The sequence below is a fragment of the Ranitomeya imitator genome, chromosome 3, assembly GCF_032444005.1.
Source record: "Ranitomeya imitator isolate aRanImi1 chromosome 3, aRanImi1.pri, whole genome shotgun sequence".
Classification (NCBI taxonomy): Eukaryota; Metazoa; Chordata; class Amphibia; order Anura; family Dendrobatidae; genus Ranitomeya; species Ranitomeya imitator.
Window position 1 is genome coordinate 549,488,125 of NC_091284.1, and position 23,113 is coordinate 549,511,237.

The 23,113-nt window shown below is 42.2% G+C and overlaps 1 protein-coding gene across 1 annotated transcript in view; it reads right to left on the reverse strand.

Annotated features, from left to right (window-relative positions):
- Positions 1 to 1,826: 1,826 nt before the first annotated feature.
- The window catches only part of LOC138670495 (coagulation factor VII-like), a 47,909-nt gene continuing 26,622 nt past the window's right edge, over positions 1,827 to 23,113 (reverse strand). The window contains exons 3-8 of the mRNA XM_069757891.1: positions 20,568 to 20,592; positions 20,371 to 20,484; positions 19,554 to 19,691; positions 19,259 to 19,359; positions 6,740 to 6,866; positions 1,827 to 4,204 (exon numbers count right to left, since the gene is read on the reverse strand). Coding sequence (XP_069613992.1) covers positions 3,645 to 4,204; positions 6,740 to 6,866; positions 19,259 to 19,359; positions 19,554 to 19,691; positions 20,371 to 20,484; positions 20,568 to 20,592 — 1,065 coding nt within the window. The 3' untranslated portion in view covers positions 1,827 to 3,644. The remainder of the gene's footprint in view (positions 4,205 to 6,739; positions 6,867 to 19,258; positions 19,360 to 19,553; positions 19,692 to 20,370; positions 20,485 to 20,567; positions 20,593 to 23,113) is intronic.

Genomic DNA, 23,113 nt, shown 5'->3' on the forward strand with positions numbered 1-23,113 from the left:
GTTTGCTGGGTGTATCAGTTGTGACACAATCAGAGTTCTTAGATGGAACATGAAGCAGAGCTGAAAAAGCTGCCCCCGCCTCCACTAGACTCTGTATGTACATTTGTGCAGGTTACATAGAATATATTTACCACTCCTTAAATCTCATAGTGGCATAGATGGTAAGTTCAACTTTGCCTATTTGATGCTTCATGATAAAGGGAATCTGTCAGCTGGCTTTTGCTATGTAAACTGACAGCAGCATGAGGTAGAGACAGAGACCCTGATTCCAGTGCTGTGTCAGTTTACTGGGTGCAGTAGTTATTATATAGTCACAGTTTACTCTGCTACAGATCTAGCAGAGCTCAGTTGTTGAGCGGTGTAACGGTGTTGGAGGCAAGGGTAGACTAGGAAGCATGAGGCCAGTTGTCCTATATTGATAATCTACTGCTGATAAAACACTGTGTTAAAACAGCAAAACACAGAACAGTTAGTGACACATCTGGATCGCCCCCAAGGGCCGTGGGGTACTCGGTATAGGGTCCCTCTGTAGTCGATGGGGATGTCACGGCGGCCAACCCGGTCCGTGGTCCTCGGGAGGTCCGTTGATGGAATGGGGAAAGGTCTTTGAAGGGATAATGTCCGTGACTCCACCTGTGGTATTCGGTCAGGGTGACCGACGCTACTTAGGGGTCTGCTGAGGTGATGTTATGGCAGCTAGATGGTATACCTTCCCACAGGTGAAGTATGTCCCCAGGGCTTATTAGTGTGTAGATGGTGGATGGTGTGAGGCGCAGTGAATAACGAGGACACAAGGTTGCAGTCTCTTTACCTTTTACTGAAGGTTCAGCATCCACAGTCCAGGGTAGGGACCACAGGGTAGGCAGAGTCCGGCCGGTCTGAAGGCAAATCCAGAGTCCCCTTGTCCAGGAGGAATTCAATAGCCTTCCCCTTGCGCATAGTAACATAGTAGGTCCCTACTTGCATAAGCTACCATAAGGTCCTCACTGTTGTTACTTCTCTCTCTGTCCCCCAGATGGTACGGATAGGACAAAACCCGTATGACTGATGGCCTGAGGCTTATTTATAGGGACCTTAGAGACGCCCCGACCCCCACAAGTTGCCACCGTGTCTTCTTAGGTATAAAGGTCGGACAGCCAACTTGGAATTAACTGCCCTGCCAGTCTCTGAAGTAATGGCATAGAGCTCTTTACTCCCTCGGTATTCTGGCCACCGGATCTGCGCTTCAGATGGAGGCAGCCTGCTTCTAGCTGGTCTCCCACTGATATTTCACTCCTGTTGCTACGACTTCTTTTCTCACTCACTACAGCACAATTCCTTTCTTGTCCTTTCTTAGGATGCTGCTGCATGGGTTGCAGGTGCAGCTCCATGTCCTTCTTTCCTTCTTCCTCAGACTTCAGTCTGGATCTGACCAGGGATCACCCCAGCCAGCTCGACTGGGAGACCTTTCCTCGTCTGGCCCCAGCCAGGAACTCTCCTCTCCTCCTTCTGATCTCACTAACTTCCTAACCAACCCTCCAGTTTTACCCTATGTGAGGAGTGGCCTAATAGATAGAACCCTTAGCTCCCCCTGGTGGACTGGCGTGTGAAGTGTGTGTGTGGCTGTGATACCTGGACAGCAGATCTCCTTCATTGCCTTCAGACGTAACATCACTCTGGTGGAAGAAAAACATTACTGCAACAAACCAGGACTCTGGGGCGCTGCACATCCATGTAATCAGGCTATCTGCTCCTATATTATGGTGCTCTCAGATTACATAGCAAAAACTTGATGACAGATTCCCTTTAACATCAAGAGTAAATTAACAAAAGGCATGTATTTGTGTCAAAAAGTTTTGTATATATCAATATGTTTTATTTTGCTTTAAATAATGATCTTTATAGAACAGTTAATGTATGATAATGGGAAGGAAACCTCCAGATACTCTTTCCTGGTTTTTCTTTTTAGGGCAAAGAGGTAAAAAAAATATTATTTTTACCGCAAAAGGGAGAGACATCTATGAAACTAGCTGTTACCTGCTGTGATGAAGAGTTTTCCTTAAATGTCTATAGTGTTTGCTGAGCTCATGTATAGGTAAATGTTGAAAACATTCAAGAATTACAATAAACAGGAGCCTAATCCACAAAACTATTTGTAGTTGAAATGGCAATTAAACGGATGTACGTTATTACAGGCTGTTACAATTGACACATTCAATGTTTATAGAACATGTTTGGAGAATATAAAAAACTTGGAAAAGTTGTAGAAATCATCAGTTTGGGATACCTGGAACCTAGACTAAAATGGATTTCCTAACTTTTGGATAACCCTTGTATAATATGGCTAGAAATGAAAAACATTCAACATATAATTGCTATTGAATCCTTCATCGATCTGACTACAACTGTGGCCAAGAAATTGAACACCTGACTCAAGAGATGAGGGTAGGAGAATGGCTTTTCTTTTTTACTTCTCTCACTTGCAATTAGTATATGAAAATATCCTCTCTAGAGAGACAGAGGACTGAGCTCTACCCCCAACTATTGGATAAAGCAAACCTACAAGTCAATACTGACCCTTTCACTAGCCTTGCCACATGGCTTAGGGTAAGAAGTGAAACCAGACATACCATTTGCAGACACGTGTTTCGGGGTGTTTGCCCTTCATCAGTGAAAGGCATAATAGCTGATTTGGTAAGGTATGTAACAGATTTAGCTGGTCTGAATGCAACTCTTCTCCTGAATCTGGTGAGGTTTTTTTTATTATTGAAATTCTCTTTTTTCAAGGTAAGGCACCCTCTTTATTGTAAGTAAATATAGTCTTGGTAGCCAAAGGGTCATGGTCCTCAACATGATGCTTCCTTGGCTAAATAGACTAGATTTACATGCAAAAAAAGGTAGATCTCAGGAGTGGAGGGGTCCAGGAACACAAAAAAACAAAAACAACAGATCCAGGAGTAAAGTGGTACTTAGACCAATTTAAAGGGAACCTGTCACCCCCAAAATCGAGGATGAGCTAAGCCCACCAGCATCAAGGGCTTATCTACAGCATTCTGGAATGCTGTAAATAAGCCCTTGATGTATCCTAAAATATGAGAAAAAGAGGTTAGATTATACTCACCCAGGTGCAGTCCCGGTCCCAGTCCGGTCCGATGGGTGTCGTGGTCCGGTCCGGTGCCTCCCATCTTCATCAGATGATGTCCTCTTCTGGTCTTCGTGCTGCGCCCGCCCAGGTGAGTATAATCTAACCTCTTTCTCTCATCTTTTAGGATACATCGGGGGCTTATCTACAGCATTACAGAATGCTGTAGATAAGCCCCTGATGCCGGTGGGCTTAGCTCACCCTCGATTTTGGGGGTGACAGGTTCCCTTTAAAAATGTACCTATTTTTGCTAAATGACAGGTCCACTTTGAAGGGATAAGTATAATACTTAACCCTTTAAACTAAAATATACAGTACGATTTTCTGCATGTTATATAATATTTTATCCGTAATTCAAATCAGAAGAGGTCAAGATTCATTAGAGCCTCTCAACAGAGTGGTTGCAGGCTCTGGCACTGTAAGTTCAAGCAATCGAACAATATCTCAGCATAGAAGTAATATGTTACATTGTTTTCAGATATTTATGCTGCTAAATAGCTCTTTTTCTCCTGGTAATGGTCAATTAGCTGGAATCTTGCTTCATGTTCTCTGTCAACCAATCTGCATACCGAGATACTCTTGTATACACCCCATAGGTATTTACTTTGGCACACCCCAAGCCCCAACTGACAATGCCAGTTAGATAATAGGTGTCTTTATACTTTGTGGCATAAGGGCCACCACTGTCACCCTTACACGAATCCTTGCTGCCATCAGTGAAGCCGGCACAAAACATATTGGCGGTAATATTCATCTTGGTCTTCTCTATACATTCTTGCGTCATCACGCGGGGCAGGATTACTCTCCTAAGTACGTCTGGTGTTACTCCACCTTCTAGAAGGCGACCCCAGCCGCTCACAACAGAGAAGGAGCTTTGGTGTAACAGCTGATTTTTAGCGAACTGGATGTCGGGCAGGCATAGAGGAACCACGTAATCTGTATAGTTCACTGTACTGTTCAGTCGGAGGAGAGCTATGTCGTTATCGTTGTTTGTTGCAATCCCAACAAACTTTTCGTGAATTATGATTTCAACAACTTTGTGCTCTTTTTCAGTTCCTTCAGCTTTACTAATTCTGTGATCACCTATAAGGTTAAATAACATAATCACCATCATGGTCATCATTAAAATGCTATTGTTTCTTAAATATTTTTTTTTAATAAAAGTAAATGTTCAACTTTTATGGGAAACCTTTCGTGAAGGAGTTGACCAAAATTGAAATATTTTTGTTGGGTCATCATTTTCAGATTGGTGTGGATCTGACGCCCGGAGCCCTCACTGATCTGCTGTTTTCAGCTCACAGTTGCGCTTCAGAGATACTGCATCTCAGCTCAGTGAATGACAACCTAGATGCAATATCCAGTAAAGGCCACAACACGGTGTGTGACGCTCTGTACACTGTGTATACATGGGCACCATTGGAGTTGCAAACAGCTGAATTTCTGGGGTGCTGGACACCCACAGATCTGATATTGATGACCTGGGTCATCAATATGAATAAAGACCTGGCATATTCTTAGAGAGTCGGTGCTCAAGTAGGATTCCACTCCAATAATATGGTAAACAGGGAACCTGGCATGCCAACGTAGATGCGAGCATTACTGTTACTCATAATTTCATAACAGCAATCAATTGTATAAAGAGAATTGACGTTTCACCCTATTTGGCCTTCATAAGAGCTGAAATAGAAAAAAAGAAAAAAAAGACATTTTTTTTGAACAACTATGCTCAAGATCTTAATATCAGAAAAATAATAAATGTACATGCAAAATTCTGAACAAAAAATGCGTCAAGATCCAAAGATAGGATTTATTCCAGATCACGTCTTCTAAATTAGAAACATATTTATGTGAGTATACAGCATAAGATAAATATAAGCATTTTTCTTTATTTAGCAAAATATTTGATTGCTGTTATGAAATAAAATTTCTAAAATCCTCACATCCACATTGGAGTTCCAGGTTCCCTGTTACCATATTACTTGGTCACCAATATGTCAGCGCTGGACGGCCCTCGTGTAGGCCACATTTGCAACCATTTTTTTCTTACCTAAATGCACACATTTTTGACTAAAGGTCATTTTTGTAAAGGTAAGTACAAAAGGTCATGCATGTAAGTAAAAAATAAAACTTGCCCCGAAAGGTGACCACCCCTGTATTAAAAATGGGTTTTCTCGGCTGTCACAAATGACAAGGACAGGAATGAAGAAGATGGAGAATTATTTTTCCATCTTCTCCACATCCAAGAAAATCGGATCACACTGTGATGAAATGCTGATCTGAATGTGATTAGCATAATAGTCCCGAATCTCTCTGATGAGAGAAAATATGGTCATGTGATCCAAGCCGTATTCTTGCACGAATGGGTCCCCGTAGAGATGAACTTCTGCAGATCTAAGTGCAAAGCTGACAAGTAGTTTTGGTGGGTTGTTTTTATTACTGAATTTCGCGAGGCTGGAAGTGATAAGGAATTTGAATTTATAGGATGAATATGTTCCCAAGTTTTTTTGACAACATGACACTAAGTTAAAGCTTTCTATAATTACCGTATATACTCGAGTATAAGCCGACCCGAGTATAAGCCGACCCCCCTAATTTTGCTACAAAAAACTGGGAAAACTTATTGACTCGAGTATAAGCCTAGGGTGGAAATGCAGCATTTACCGGTGAATTTCAAAAATAAAAATAGATCATTATTTCCCCATAGCTGTGCCATATAGTGCTCTGCACCGTTCATATTTCCCCATAGCTGTGCCCCATATAGTGCTCTGCACCGTTCATTTTGTCCCATAGCTGTGCCCCGTATAGTGCTCTGCACCGTTCATTTTGTCCCATAGCTGTGCCCCATACTGTGCTCGGCACCGTTCATTATTGCCCCATATCTGTGCCCCATATACAATGCTCTGCACCGTTCATTATTGTCCCATAGCTGTGCCCCATACTGTGCTCGGCACCGTTCATTTTGTCCCATAGCTGTGCCCCATACTGTGCTCGGCACCGTTCATTATTGCCCCATATCTGTGCCCCATATACAATGCTCTGCACCATTCATTTTGTCCCATAGCTGTGCCCCATACAGTGCTCTGCACCGTTCATTGTGCCCCATATCTGTGCCCCATATAGTGCTCTGCACCGTTCATTGTGCCCCATAGCTGTGCCCCATCTTCGGTGCCGCAGCCTCTTTCTCTATCAGCGGTCACCGGCACCGCTGATTAGAGAAATGAATACGCGGCTCCACCCCTATGGGAGGTGGAGCCGCCTATTTTTTTTTTTTTAATGAGCGGTCCCACGTGACCGCTGAAGAGGGGAAGACGCTGCAGCACAGAAGACCGTGGGACGGCAGGGGGATCGCCAGGACTAGGTAAGTATGCCTCAACGCCCTCACCCCCTCACCCGCCGACCCTGCCACCCACCTTGACTCGAGTATAAGCCGAGAGGGGGCACTTTCAGCCCAAAAATTTGGGCTGAAAATCTCGGCTTATGCTCGAGTATATACGGTATTTCATATTAATCCTTCATCATGAATGCTCCAAGTTCTGCTGCACACGAACACGCACACACATATGTGTATCTGTAGATACTTTCTTCACTTTTCTTTACATGTGTTGTTTTTCTACTTACCAAGGACGACTGTTAATTTATTTTTCAAAGAGGGTTTTAAGCAATGAGCAGCAGTAACCACCCAATTTGGTGCAATTAGTGTCCCACCACAGATTGTCATTAAAGGTTTATCTAAGACGACTCGAGCCTGCAAATATATTTTTAAAAATAACGATTAGTTTTGAATCCCTTATAATAGCAGCGGTTGAGTATTCATTACACTGGTAGACACAAAAAAAATCATCAGCAAAGGTAATATTTCTGTTTTATGGAGTTTGATGTGCTGATTCCAAAAATATGCTTAGTTTTGCTCTATCACATAAAGTTTCTGAGATAGAAGTATTTTTGTTATTACATTATTCCTGCATTTTCAATGTATGTGGTTTTTCCTATGTTATTTCCATTTCTTTGCATGTCTTACTTAATTGTGAATTTTCTTACAGGGACAACATCAGTAAAGGTTTTAGTGAGTTTTATGGGAAGGAGTATTGACAGTGCAGTCAACCAATGACTGATTCTCGGAACGTCACGTGTTATGGGGAGGAGCTAACTGTTATAAGACAGTATGATTTGAGTCAGTCTGAAAGCAGCCAATATCACACTGAGAAACTGCCTGTCTGCAAATGTTTATCTGTAAAGAATAGGCTGACCCATTTACCTCACAACTGTATATAGTTATCTACCAGATTAAATCCAGTAAAATCAGTTCTAAATACAAGCTGCCTCTGTCATCTCTGGGGAAATATCTACATATAGTCGGTTGGCTCATCACATTTTTATTTTTAGTTTGTCAGCACCATTGAACCGAACTTACTCTACTGTTTGATCTGATTTAAAGGAGAAAAATGCCCCGACAGTGTATCAATCATCCGAACAGATTCTGCTATGTGTGTGGTTCTTTAACACCGAAAGGCCAAGTATGTTCAATCACTCATGATATTAAAAGATGTACCAGATGTACTTTAAGTGTCCATTTGGCAATCAAGTCAAAAGCTGGGCCCCTCATGTGATATGCTCAAGTTGTTCAAATGGTCTTCATGACTGGTTGAATATGAGGAAAGTGACTATGCAATTTGCTGTTCCCATGAATTGGACAGAACCCAAAACTCATAGTGCTTTTCTACAAAGAACAAACATAAGATTAATTACCCTGAACTTGAATCTTGGATTAGGCCAGTTCTACATGATGGTACCTTGCCAGGTCCTGTACCACCGTTGTCTGGATTGGATGAAAATGAAGTAGAATATGAAGACTATGGAGCTGAAGCTACTGGCGAAGACATGGAGACCTCAAGTCAAGGTGAGTATGTACCTGATGGAGCAGCCAGAATGCTTTACTCAATATGAATTAAATGATCTCATCAGAGACCTTTCATTGTCAAAAGATAAAGCTGAACTTCTTGCATCTAGGTTGAAACAGAAGAATCTTCTTCATGATGATGTCAAAGTGTGTTATTACTGAAACACCAGTAACATTTAACACAATTTTTCAAAGTTGATGGACCAATAGTGTACTGTAACAATGTGAATAGCCTATTTGAAGAACTGAATCAAGAGTATTTTGTTGCAGATTGAAATGAAACCATCAATCCCTATTGCTCACTCATGTCATCTAAAGGAAAGCTATGAAAATCTGTCAGTTGTTTTGGATGCTATACAATATAAGCATCATCAATGGAGGTTTCACAAAATATTGTTGCTTCTTGTGTTTATGGTACAGTAGAAATACAGTAGAGCATTATGTTCGTCATGATTGGGGACAGAGAAACATCTATGCTCCAGGTAGAGACAATGTTCAGCATAATCCTTAAGTTGCTTCAACAAAAATCTTTCTTCCTCCACTACATATAAAATTGGGATTGATTAAAAACTTTGTGAAAGCCATGGCAAAGACAAATTCACAAGTGTTAGGGCTAGCGGAATGCGCCAAGTATAGATAGGAAGAAACAAAGTGCGTTTGTAGGCCGGGGTCCACCGTGCAGAGATATCTGCTGCAAAGTAATGGCGGATAAACTCTCAGCTCACACTTGGGTTAAGCTTCACCCCATGTGAAGTGAAAGCAATCTCTGTTGCCACACAGAGTCGCGCTGTACACAAAAACTATAGCCCTAATTAGGGTTGTGCTTGCAAGCAAGCCAATGGCTAATTGTCCGCACTGACACTAACTGCCTGCCTGAGTGTACAGTCCCAGTGCTACAGTCTCACAACATATGTATAAAGAGTGGTATAGTATCCACTGGCCTAAGCCATACACATTTGATACTAGTGCATGGCCGTGCGGCCATGCAAATGTTTTATAGTTGCAGCTCTTCAGGACCTTCTTGGAGAACCAATAGGAGCTGCTACAGGGCCTGAGCGTGTGACGCTCGACCTCCAATGAGAGGTCCTCCCGTGGGCATGCTCAGTGTGTGCAAAGCAGGACTTAGTCCCAGAAAAGCACACTCGCCACTGACCAGTTCTGGCTACAAAAGCAGAGCCTGGAAAGGCAGCAGTATCAGGCTGAGCGAGACACTGGGACCGACGTCTCCGCTGAGCAGGCTCCACTGCGGCTGATGTAGAATGGGAGACCGCAGCAGACATGGTTCCAGATTCCCCCTGTGCAGCGGCGGGAACTCAACACCTAACATTACCCCCCTCCTAGGGCCCCCCCTTGGGCCTCGCCATGCTCAAAGGCTGCAATGAGCAGCGAAGCCCAAATGTGCTCCACAGGTTCCTAGGTTCTGTCCTCTGGGCCGTGACCCTTCCAGTCACACGAAGTCGCCAGGCGCAAACCCTGTTTCTCTCCTTGGAGGCCCGGATGGCATCCTGTGTGTGGTCCCAAATGTCATGTGCCTCCACCACCCAGTCTGCCACCCTACAATCGGTGGATGACACGGGCATGGGCACAGGGACACGCGGATGCTGGCCGTAATTATGGAGAAATGGAGTCTGCCCGGTGGAGTCAGCTACGGTGTTGTTCAAAGCAAATTCCGCCCAAGGTAGCAGAGATGCCCAGTCATCCTGCCTAGCAGAGACAAAATGTCGCAAATATGTCACCAGAGTCTGGTTGGCCCTCTCTACCAACCCACTCATCTCGGGATGATATGCAGAAGAGAGATTCAGTTCTATGTTAAGTAAATGGCAGAGCTCTCTCCAAAACCGAAATGCGAACTGGGGACCCCAGTCACTCACAATTTTGTCAGGCATGCCATGTAGACAGAAAATATGTTTTATGAACAACGCCACCAAGGCCCGTGCAGAAGGTAGCTGTGGAAGTGGCACCAAGTGCACCATTTTAGAGAAATGATCGGTGACTACCTAGATAACGGTGCAACTATGAGACTTAGGTAAGCCCACCACGAAGTCCATCCCAACCATCTCCCAAGGCCTGTCTGCCACCGGCAGGGAGTAAAGTAGCCCAGCAGGCCGTTACCGAGGAGACCGATTCTTGGCACAGGAGACACACGCCCGAATATAGTCCCCGACGTCACGGGCCATATGCGGCCACCAGTACGTCCTTGCCAAAAGCTCAGATGTCCCCTTGGTCCCAAAATGTCCACCCACCCTGGACAAATGAGCCCAAGGGAGAACCTCTGGTCGCAAATTAGATGGAACGAAAGTCTTGCCTGGGGGCACAGACTCTAGCGAAACTGGAGCCACAATTCTCAGGCTTTCCGATGGGCCTCTGAAGAGGCTCCTCCTCTTCAGATGACACTACGGAGCGGGAGAGAGCGTCGGCACGAATGTTCTTGTCCCCGGAGAGAAAATGGAGGGTGAAATGGAACCGGGAGAAGAACAGGGACCATCTGGCCTGGCGAGGATTTAGCCGCTGGGCTGTCTGTAAGTAGACCAAATTTTTGTGGTCAGTAAAAACTTGGAAGGGAAAACGAGCCCCCTCCAGGAGGTGTCTCCACTCTGAGAAAGCCAACTTCATAGCTAGCAACTCCCTGTCCTCGATGGAATAATTCCTCTCCGCAGGTGAAAAGGTCTTGGAAAAGAAGAAGCAAGGATGCTTCCGACCTTGCGCATCCTTTTGGAGAGGACTACTCCAGCACCAATGGATGAGGCATCCACCTCTATTATAAACAGCTTATCTACATCAGGGCGATGTAGAATGGGAGCTCTAGCGAAGTGTGACTTAATACAGAGAAAGGCCTTGGAGACCTCCTCCGACCATATTTTGGGATTTGCTCCTTTCTTGGTGAGGGCAACCAAGGGAGCTACTAAAGTTGAGAAGTGGGGAAAGAACTCGTGATAAAATTAATGAACCCCATAAAGCGCTGCACCGCTTTAAGAGAATGGGGTTCCTGCCAGTCAATCACAGCCTGTAGCTTGGCAGGATCCATAGCCAATCCCTGGGCAGAGATGACATAGCCAAGGAAAGGCAAGGACTCCTGCTCAAACACACACTTCTCTAACTTAGTGTAGAGGGAGTTTGCCCGTAAGAGGTCGAAGATTTTGCAAACATCTCTCCGGTTGGAGTCAATATCTGGAGAGTAGATGGGAATATCATCCAGATAGACTACGACCGAGGTGGTGAGCATATCCCGGAAGATGTCGTTCACAAAGCCTTGGTAAACGGAATGAGTATTACAGAGCCCGAAGGGCATCACCAGATATTCATAGTGCCCATCTCTGGTGTTAAAAGCCGTCTTCTATTCGTCCCCCTCACGGATGCGAATCAGGTTGTAAGCACCCCTCAGATCTAATTTAGTAAATACTGTTGCTCCGCGTAGCCTATCAAAGAGCTCAGATATCAGGGGTAGTGGATACTTATTCTTAATGGTGATGGCGTTAAGACCCCTGTAGTCTATGAATGGACGTAGTTCCCCACCCTTCTTCTGCACGAAGAAGAACCCAGCCCCTGCAGGTGTCACTGACTTCCTAATGAATCCTCTTGCCAGATTCTATCGGATGTACTGGGACATTGCCTCCGCCTCCGGAAGAGATAACAGATAGACTGGACCCCGGGGAGGCTCAGTGGCAGGCAAGAGGTCAATAGGACAGTCATAGGGGCGGTGAGGCAGAAGGGTCTCTGCAGTTCTTTTGGAGAACACGTCCGCATAGGGCCAAAAGTGCTTGGGGAGAGAGGAGAGATCTGCGGGTACCTTAGTTGTAGCAACCTGAACTCACTCCCACTGACATCTACCCTCACAGGATTTACTCCATCCCAGAATTCTCCCAGAGGACCACTCTATATGAGGAGAGTGGTAGCGTTGCCATGGTAACCCCAACAGGACCTCATCAATTCCCTCGGGAATGACTAATAGGGAAATAATTTCCTGATGAGATGGAGACATGGAAAGAGAAAATGGAATGATTTAGTGAGTAATCTGTGAGGGTAGTGTCGACCCATTTACCACTCAAACGTTCACTGGTTTGGCGAGCGTCACCAGGGGTAATGCGCGTCGTTGGGCGAAAGCAGATGACATAAAATTGCCCTCCGCACCGGAGTCCACGCAAAACTCTACCATAAGAGTGGATGGACCTATGGTAATTGTCCCCTTGAAGGGCAATTTGGAGGAAAACATCGCCGTGTCTAGTGTACCTCCTCCAACTACCACTAGAAGCTGCCGTTTTCCCGACCGCTGAGAACACCTGGAGGCAAGGTGTCCTGACTGCCGGCAAACATGACAGACCTTAATTGCACGAGTGGTCCGGGATTTAGACCCCGCTCGTGACACCTCCATGGCCTCATGTGACTCGAACTCCTGGACCGGAGATTCCTGAGGTTTGGCGAAGGTGGGAGCCAGCCGAAACCTCTGCCTACACTGGGCTCGCTCCAACCTTCACTCGTTAAAACGAAGGTCAATGCGAATTGATACAGCAATGAGCTCCTCCAGTGTGGAGCGAATCTCCCTAGTGGCCAAAGCGTCCTTCACATGGTCAGCCAGCCCCCTCCAAAATACCGGGATGAGAGCTTTATCTGGCCAATCCAGCTCAGATGCTAAAGTCCGGAAGTGGACGGCAAAATGGCTGACCATGGACATACCCTGAGTCAATGCCATCAGTTGGAGCACCGTATCATGGGTGATTTGAGATCTTAAAAAGACCTGTTTTAGAGTGCTCAAAAACCGAGGAGCACTCTGCATCACATGATTGTCGCGCTCCCACAGCGGCGTAGGCCACTCCAATGCCCTGTCCGACAGAAGAGAAATAATGAATCTCACCTTTGCCCGCTTTGTGGGAAAACGTGCTGCCAGGAGCTCGAGGAGAATACCGCACTGGCTCACGAAACCCCTACATGACTTACTGTCACCAGAGTATTTCCCTGGCAGAGGGAGGTGGGATAAGGTCGGAACAGGGGTGGCAGTGGTTAAAGTTACTGCAGCCACGCTAGCAGCCTGAACAGCTATTGCGGTAACATCCACTGCTGAGGTTGCACGCTCAAGAGCCGCCAACCTGCCCTTCAGCAGCTGGATGTACCCCTGCAATAGCTGTTCATCCGCCATTACTTAGCCAGACCCTGTTGCTAGTATACTGTTAGGGCTAGCGGAACGCAGCGAATATAGGTAGGAAGCAACAAGGTGCGTTTGCAGCCTGGGGTCCACCGTGCAGAGATATCTGCTGCAATGTAATGGCAGATAAAATCTGAGCTCACAAGTGGGTTAAGCTTCACCCTGTGTGAACTGAAAGCGATCTCTGTTGCCACACAGAGTTGTGCTGTACACAAAAACTATAGCCCTAATTAGGGTTGTGCTTGCAAGCAAGCCAACGGCTAATTGCCCCCACTGACGCTAACTGCCTGCCTGAGAGTCCCAGTGCCACAGTCTCACTCCACAAGTATAAAGAGTGATATAGTATCCACTGGCCTAAGCCATACACATTTGATACTAGCGCATGGCCGCCGAACATTTTATAGTTGCAGCTCTTCAGGACCATCCTGGAGAACCAATAGGAGCTGCTACAGGGCCTGAGCATGTGACTCCCAACCTCCAATGAGAGGTCCTCCCGTGGGCATGCTCAGTGTGTGCAAAGCAGGACTTAGTCCCAGAAAAGCCTGCTCGCTACTGACCAGTTCTGGCTACAAAAGCAGAGCCTGGAAAGCCAGCAGTAACCCTTTGCACAGTATCAGGCTGAGCGAGACGCTAGGACCAATGTCTCCGCTGAGCAGGCTCCACTGCAGCTGATGTAGAATGGGAGACCGCAGCAGACATGGTTCGAGATTCCCCTTGTAGAGCGGCGGGAACTCGACACCTAACACATAAGGGTTCCAGTACATTTCATTTTCAATTCTCCGCATTTCACCAACAAAAGTGAAGGAAGGGGTATTTGTTGGTCCTCAGATCTTATGAGAGATGATGTGTTTGAAGGAACTCTAAATGATAAGGAATTGAGATCTTGGAAAAGCTTCAAGTGGATCTGTGAAAACTTCTTAGGAAAACAAAAATCTCCAGAATTTGTTGAAGGTGTTGATGAATTGCTAAATGCATACCAGTGTCTTGGATGTCGCATGTCTCTGAAAATGCACTTTTTGCATTCACATTTAGATTTCTTCCCTCAAAATCTTGGGGATGTAAGCGATAAATAAGGCGAGTGGTTTCACCAGGACATTAAAGTAATGGAACACCGCTACCAGGGTTTTTGGAATGACTCAATGATGGCAGATTACTGTTGAATGTTATATTGGGTCAACCCTGAAAAATCGTATTAACGACAGTCTAATGTCAAGTACTTTTAATTTCTGCTCATATTTTGGTTTCTATTTTGCATGTGAAATTATTTTGATTCAATAAAAAACTGTTTTGTAAGGTGAAGCATTTTTTTCTGATATATAGATTACTGTTCTCTTAATGTCGCCAGTATATTTCATATACCTTATAATAATGATGGTGCTCCATGGAAACTATACGTGCTGCAGAAAAACTATATACATTTTTAAAATCAGGACAAAAAGATGATTCAGAAAAGTACAAAGTCACCTGAGACGATTACTAAAAAAATTTTTTGTAGACCTGTGTTCAAAAGACGGGATGAAGCATTTATGTCATATCCTGTATGAGAAGGGAATATCATCTATATTTCCAATTTAGAGGATGGTGTGAAGCAAATCTCTAAAATGTGGTTACAATTAAACCACCTGCAATCAGATAAAAGTTTTTAGAAATATTCTTTTCTATATTGTATTGATTAGTAGTAATATGGGGTATATATTTAAAGGTGATTTCCTTCAAGATAGTAATCAGTAGATTTCCCTGAGGGGTGTAATTTCAAAATGGTTCACTTGGGGAGAGGGTATTTCTGCTGTTCTGGCATTGGAAATGGTGCATATAAACGCTTTCAGAAAAATGTGCAATTCAAAAAATCAAACAGCAAACCCTAGTTTCCAACCACATATGAGGTACTGAGGCATTTAGAAGAAATTGTATAACAAATAGTAGGGTCCATTTTCCACTATCAAAGCTTGTGAAAATGAAAACTCTGAGGGTAAAACAATATTTTAGTGGAAAACAGGTCATTTTTATCTTTACAGCCTTAAAGAGAACCTGTCAGCAGGATTGTGCACAGTAACCTACAAACACTGTCGGGTTGGCGCCGTTATATTGATAAACATGATACCTTGGTTGATAAAATCCGTTTTGTGGTTGTTGTGTAGTCTTTATTTTCAGTTTTGAATTAGTGATATTCCCGTGCTGAGAAGTGCCCTGAGATGATCTTCATGCGGTGCTCTGATTAGGTATGGCTTCTGACATGTCACTGATCCCTCAGTCTTCTGCCCCGTAGTTTACAATGAATATTATATACACATATTAAAAAAGAAAACTTCTGCAGTCAGGTGCCAGTCGTGGCGACTGAGCTGTGGCATAATCATACGTGTAAGCGTGTAAGGTGCACAATTAATTCACCTGATATTAAAAAAAAATCCATTTGAAAATGGCGGCTGCCACGCCTACAATTACTGATAGCTACTACTGCGCAGGCATTGCTATCTTGCTAGAGAGAAAAAAGTTTCCATCTCCAAGATGGACTGCGCAGTAGCAGCTATCGGATCACTGATAGCTGCTACTGCGCTCGTGCAGTGGGCGCCATTTTCAAACAGATTTATTTTTAATATCAGGAGAACCTCAAACATAATAATTATATGCATATTACACATGCGATTATGCTGCAGTATATCAATAGCTCAAAACTGAAAATAAAGATTAAACAGCAACCACAAGATAGATTTAATCAACCAAGGTATCATTTTAATCAATATAACAGCACCGACGTTACACTGTCTGTAGGTTACTGTGCACAATCCTGCTGACAGGTTCCCTTTAAAGTATAAAATGCTGTGAAAAAACTGTGGTGTCAACATCTCACTACACCCTTAGGTTAATTCACGGAGAAGTGTAGTTTGTAAAGTGGGGTCAAATTTGAGTGAATTCTACTGTTGTGGCACCCCAGGGGTTATGTTAATTTGATGTGACATCCACATACTATTCTGGCAAAATCAGCACTCCAATTTGACCTTCCATTTTTTTTTTTGCCCAGCCATGCGCCAAAACAGTAGTTTCTGACCATATTTGAGGTAACAGCATTCTTAGGAGGAATTGCACAAGCAATTATGAAAATAAAAAACTTGGGACTAAAGCAACATTTTTCTTGGAAGAATATTTCAACCCCAATTCCCCAAAAGTTGGAATATTGTGTAAAATGTAAAGAAAACAAGAATGCAATGATTTGGAATCCTCTTCTAGCCATATTTTATTCACAATAGAACATAGAACACATCACAAATTGTAAGTTACACATTTTCCAACTACATTTGAAAAAATTAACTCATTAAAAAATTGATGGCAGAAACACATCTCAAAAAATTTGAGACTGTGATAACAACAGGCTGGAAATGTGAATGGTACTAATAAAAATAGGACGAGTGTCAATTTTCAACTAACATGAATGCATTTTCTATACAGTGATGTTACTTAATTGAAAATCAGTCCTAAGTCTTTTGGTATGTGTTAGACCTTGTTAGACAAGTAGAGTTTCTCAGAAGCAAAAATTATAATAGCAATCAACAATCTGTAAACAGTAGCATCTAGAAATAGGGAAACAATTTCAGAAAAATGTTCCTCAGTGTAAAATTGCAAAGACTTTGAATATTCCACCATGTACAGTACATAATATCAAAAGGGTCAGAAACTCTGGAGAAATGCATTTCCCCGAAAAGAAGCCGGACAGTCACTATTTCATGCTCATGGGCTCAGTAATACTTCCAGAAATCATCATCTGTGAACACAGTTCTCTGTGCAATCCACAAATGCAAGTTAAAGCTTTAGTATGCAAAGAAGAAGACATGTATCTATACAATCGAGAAACACTTCCATCTTCTCTGGGCCAAAGCTCATTTAAAATGGATTGAGGCAAAATGGAAAACTGTTCAGTTGTCAGATCAATCAGAATTTGAAATTCTTTATGGACACCATAAACGTCTCCTGTGGACTCAAGAGAAAAGGGACCATCTAGCTTGTTAGCAGCAAACAGGTTAAAACATTTGAATCTCTGATGGTATGGGGCTGCATTAGTGACTACAGCATGGGAAGTTTACACATCTTGAAGGGCACCATCTGAGCTTTATATAGAGGTTTTAAAACAACGTATGCTCTCATCCTGTGCTGACAACATCTATATCAGGGGTGGACTTGCATATTTCAGATAGACAATGCTAAACTATATACTGTGTCCATCATCTCAACAGCATGGCTTCACAAAAGAAGAGTTCGAGTGATGAACTGGACACTTGCTTTTCAATCCTTTCACCAATAGAAAACACTTGACGCAAAATAACCAGCAAAGAATACTCAGGACTGTTGAGCAACTAGAATCCTACATCAGACAAGACCTCAAGATCTCAAACCTTCAGCAATTGGCCTCATTCGCTCTCACTTCAAAGACATTTACCGACTGTTGTAAGAGGAAGAAGTGATGCTACACAATGGTAGACCTGGGCCTGTCCCAACTTTTTTGAGAAATGTTGCTGCCATCAATTTTTAAATGAGTTATTTTTAAAAATATTATTAAAAATGAAAAAGGAAAAATGTGTAACTTTCACCTTCTGCTATGTGTTCTAATTTAAACATTGTTTTATTAACACTTTTCATCGTGTCCCAACTTTTTTTTGGAATTGAGGTTGCAATATCCAAAATAGAGTCACTTCTTGGTGGAAATATCGAAGGATTAATATTTTTCTAAGTTCTATAGTTTGTGTAGCATTGATAAGTCTCACAGTCTCATATTATGTTTACTAATTTCTTAAGGTCTAATATTTGGTCTAATATTTTCCTATCTCATATATAATGTTTTGTGTTATGGGTAGTTAGTTAAGAAAAAGACATAATAATAAAAACTCAGAACATGTTTGTCAGAAGGGGGTGGCAAATAGAAATTTCCAATTCGAACCTCGTTTATCTTTAAATAGTATAAGAAAAACTACTTGCAGAAGAATAGACAGAATTGATTTGCTCACAGATCATGTGTGCATTCCTTTCTCCAAGTGATTGCAATGATAAGGATCTTAATTTGGCCTCCCTGGCGATCCCACAAGCTACAACGCGATTTCTGCTGTTTCGCAACCTCCGTAACTCTACAAATGTGACGTGGCGTCCACAATCTATTCCAGCCAAAATCGTGCTCCAAATAGTTGAATAGTGTTCCTTTTCTTCTAAGCTCTGCCATGTTCCCAAAGAGTGGTTTTTTGTACACATATGGGGTATTGCAACGTTTGTGAGTAATTGTACCAAATTGTGGAGTCAATTTTCTCCAATTACACCTCGTAAAAAAATGTATGTACTGATAAAGCAATATTTTAGTAGAAAAGTATATTTTTCCGTTTTCACAGTTAAATGTTATAAAATTCTATGAAGCACCCATGATCTCAAGATGCTCACAACACCTCTAGGTGAATTCCTTAAGACGTATAGTTTTTAAATAGTTCACTTGTTAAAAATATCTGTTGTTTTGGCATCTCAGGGACTCTGAGAATCATGACATGGCATCTGCAAAATTATCCACCAAAAGACAAGTAGCACTCTATTATTGAGCCATGCCATGAGCCCAAACAGTAGTTTCCGATCTCATTGGGATTGCTGCATTTCGGAGACATTACGTAATAAATCGTGAGGTCCAATTTCTTCTACTATCCTTTGTAAAAATTAGAAAATTGAGATTAATGTGTAAAAAATGTTATTTTTAATTTTTTCCATTTCATTTTGTGTTTATTCCAGTGAAGCACCTGAAGGGATAACAAACTTGCTAAATGCAGCATTAAAATCTTTGAGGGGCACAGCTTTTAAAACGGGATATTGGTTGGGGATTTTCTGACATATAGGCCCCTCAATGTCACTTCAAAAGTGAATTGGTCACTAAAAAATAGGGAATAGGGAATAGGTTTTGTACGCTAAATTTTTAAGCTTTCTATCATTGTAACGATTAAAAAATGTTTTAAAAATGATGCTATTGTAAAGTAGTGATATAGGAACTTTTATTTATTAACCATTTTTGTGTGGTATGATGGATGTCAGATTTTAACAATTTGGCCTGAGGAGGAAAGTGAATGGAGTTAAAAGAACTTTATACCTGCCATGGACACTCTCCTTTTGGACACTCTTCACCTCCAACTATTCGCCCTTTTATTATTTTCTTTTTCAACACTGGTATCTGTCCACATGGATATTCCACTGTTAAACAAGCATTGGAAACATACTGGTGAAGTAGAGTAGGAAATATAAATATTTTCAAATATTCCACCAAGAATTTTGTCCCGGAAGACCATAGCTATACTAATTAGCTTTAACATTGGCTTTTTATATGGTATTTGCCATTCTAATCTACCCATCCAAGAGTTGCCCAATAGAAGATGATATTTACGGACCTGTAGGAATGCACGATGTTCCATCTTCCCCTAGAGCATATCCCTCCATACATGAGCAGTGTCGTATGGTGGGAGTGTCATGACATAACTGCTCACATTGTCCATTCTCAAATTCACACCTCAGTGTGCCATTTTTATCTGTAGAAAGGTACAAAATGTTATTCTGATTCAATACACCATCTTTTAAATGTACTATCCTAAGCCTTGGTTAGGTTGAAGTCCTGAGAGGGAGATTCCAACTGAACCATTGTTTGGCCAACAGTTTTCTTATGTCTAGGTCCAGGTTTAGCACTACCAAAGTGAGGAACTCTTTGCTCTCTCCAGCATACTATGTGTTGGTAGGTCAAGACTTCCAAAAGATAACTGAGTTGACTACGGCTCGTCTCTCAAACTACAAGGTGTGGACCACACGGACAGAGACTCTGAAAAAGTGGCAACCACCTCAATAAAACTAACTCTGAATATGTGAAAAAACAAAACAATTTGGGGTAAAGAAGTGAAACAATGGGAGGTAATAAAGTATGTGAAGATAAAATGGGGATCCGTATGTATAAAATGAAAGCAGCAGGAGGCATGCTGTGAGCCTCTCTTGGGGCTTCCATCAAGACTTGATGGCAATAATTGTGTAGCTTGACACCCTATTCTTTCTATAAAAAGATGTAAATCTCAACAGTACCATGATGGATCTCATAATTAGTGAATGTGGATCACACTGGAATTCTTGATATATAGATTTTGCATATTGTCACAGCATCTTTTATAAACCGAAGCAGTGTAGACAGAGCCTAATGAATCATCTATTGAACAAATGACTTACTTGTTTCACAGTTTCTGCCCTCATACCCCTCTGGACATAGACACATATAGAACTGATATTCATCATAGCACGTGCCACCATTTTGACAAGGATTGGAAAGGCATTGGTTTTCATCTGTGAAGAGTTCAGACTTGACATTCTTACCATATAAATATTACAGATGAGATTGGTTGTTAATCAGTTGGTAGTTGACATACCTATGTATAGCCTCCAAAATTCTTTCTAGAGATGAAGAAGAGAATTTTATGTTAGCCCTTTTAAATCGTAATTTTGCACAATCAATGTAACAATATGGAAATTTAGTCAAAAGTCTCACGTGTAGGCCTCACTCAGATGTTTGTGTTTTCCGTACAAGTGCTATTAGTGTTTTTCATGGATAGCACTCGTACTTCTATTAGTGAACGGAGCCATTCACATGTTCGTGATTTTCTGTCGACCGAGGAGTACACGCAAAATTGTGAAGACATGTCCGATTTTGATTTGAGTGTTGGATCAAATGCTTCAATGCAAGTCTATGGCTCCGTGAGAAAATCGGACAGCACTTGGATGCCATCTGAGTGCGGTCCAATTTTCATGAACTGTTAGAAAGGAATATAATAGAGAAACTTTTTTTTCTCATACTAGAAAAACTCATAAAACTAGGACTGAACTCCGACCAAACTCTGATTGAACTCGGATGAAGCTCTAACAAAAATAACTGATGAAACTTGGTCAGTTTTTCTTGTATATGAAAAAAACTAACAAGTGAATAAGGCCTTAGAATGACTGTGCTACCCTTCTACATAAAAAACATCACATTTTTAAATAGGGCGGTTTAGGGATTTCTTGCTATTCTGGTGGCTTAGAAAGGAATACCTAATATCTCAGGTCGTGATAATGTCATTAACCCCTTCACGACATATGACGTATATTTACATCATATGTCGTGTCCCTCCCTATGAGGTGAACTAACACGCCGAGTCCACATCTTTCTCCAGCCATAATGTGCCTTTAACAGCTGCGGGTGGAGTGGATCTCCACCTCTGGCTGTTAACCTGTTAAATCCCGCTGTCAATCTCTGACAGAAGCATTTAACACGGGCCAACATGGACGCATATCATTTCAAGCTCCCATTGACAAGCCGTGATCGAGGGGTGCCAATGGATCATCATGACAGATGGGGGTCTGCTGATGACTCTAGTGCTGTCATTAAGATCCTCTTGTGAATGCCAGACCATGACCAGCATTCATAGGAGATCATAATTTTCACTATACGTAGCAGTGCTGATGCACGGCTATGAATAGCACAAGAGATCAAACTATTGCAGTTTCAAGGCTCCTAAAGGGACTATTCAATACAGTAAAAATATTTTAACCCTTTCATGACCTTGGGATTTTCCGTTTTTCCGTGTTCGTTTTTCGCTCCCCTCCTTCCCAGAGCCATAATTTTTTTATTTTTTCTGTCAATATGGCCATGTGAGGGCGTATTTTTTGCGAAACAAGTTGTACTTTTGTATGACATCATTGGTTTTAGCATGTTGTGTACTAGAAAACGGGAAAAAAATTCCAAGTGCGGTGAAATTGCAAAAAAAGTGCAATCCCACACTTGTTTTTTGATTGGCTTTTTTGCTAGGTTCACTAAATGCTAAAACTGACCTGCCATTATGATTATCCAGGTCATTCCGAGTTCATAGACATCAAACATGTCTAGATTCTCTTTTATCTAAGTGGTGAAAAAAAATGTCAAACTTTGCTAAAAAAAAATGGCGCCATTTTCCGATACCCGTAGCGTCTACATTTTTCATGATCTGGGGTCAGGTGAGGGCTTATTTTTTGCGTGCTGAGCTGGCGTTTTTAATTATAGCATTTTGGTGTAGATACGTTCTTTTGATCGCCCGTTATTGCATTTTAATGCAATGTATTGGCGACCAAAAAAACTGAATTCTGGCATTTAAATTTTTTTTCTTGCTATGCCATTTAGCGATCAGGTTAATAATTTTTTTTATTGGTAGATCAGGCGATTCTGAAAGCGGCGATACCAAATATGTGTAGGTTTGATTTTTTTTTTTTATTGATTTATTTTGAATGGGGCGAAAGGGGGTGATTTAAACTTTTATATTTTTTTTCTCATTTTTTTTTTACTTTTGCCATGCTTCAATAGCCTTCATGGGACGCTAGAAGCTGGCACCACTCAATCGGCTCTGCTACATAGTAGCGATCATCAGATCGCTGCTATGCAGCAGAAATGCAGGTGTGCTATGAGCGCCCACCACAGGGGTCGCTCACAGCAGGCCGGCATCAGTAACCATAGAGGTCTCAAGGACCTCTATGGTTACCATTCTGACGCATCGCTGACCCCCGATCATGTGACGGGGATCGGCCATACGCTCATTAAATGCCGCTGTCAGTGTTTGACAGTGGCATTTAACTAGTTAATAGCAGTGGGTGAATCACAATTTCACCCGCCACTATTGTGGGCACATGTCAGCTGTTCAAAACAGCTGACATGTCCTGGCTTTGATGCGGGCTCACAGCTGGAACCCTGCATCAAAGCGCGGTATCTGACCTTGGACGTACTATCCCGTCCAAGGTCAGAAAGAGGTTACAAAAAGTTTACAAAATAAGGAAAAAAAAAAAAAAAAGTTCAAATCAGCCCTTTTATCTTCATTGAAAATAAATCAATAAAAAAAATTCACAGATTTGGTATAAGAAATCAAATTTGTTCAGAAATATCTGATCTATCAAAAAACGTTTCTAAACATCA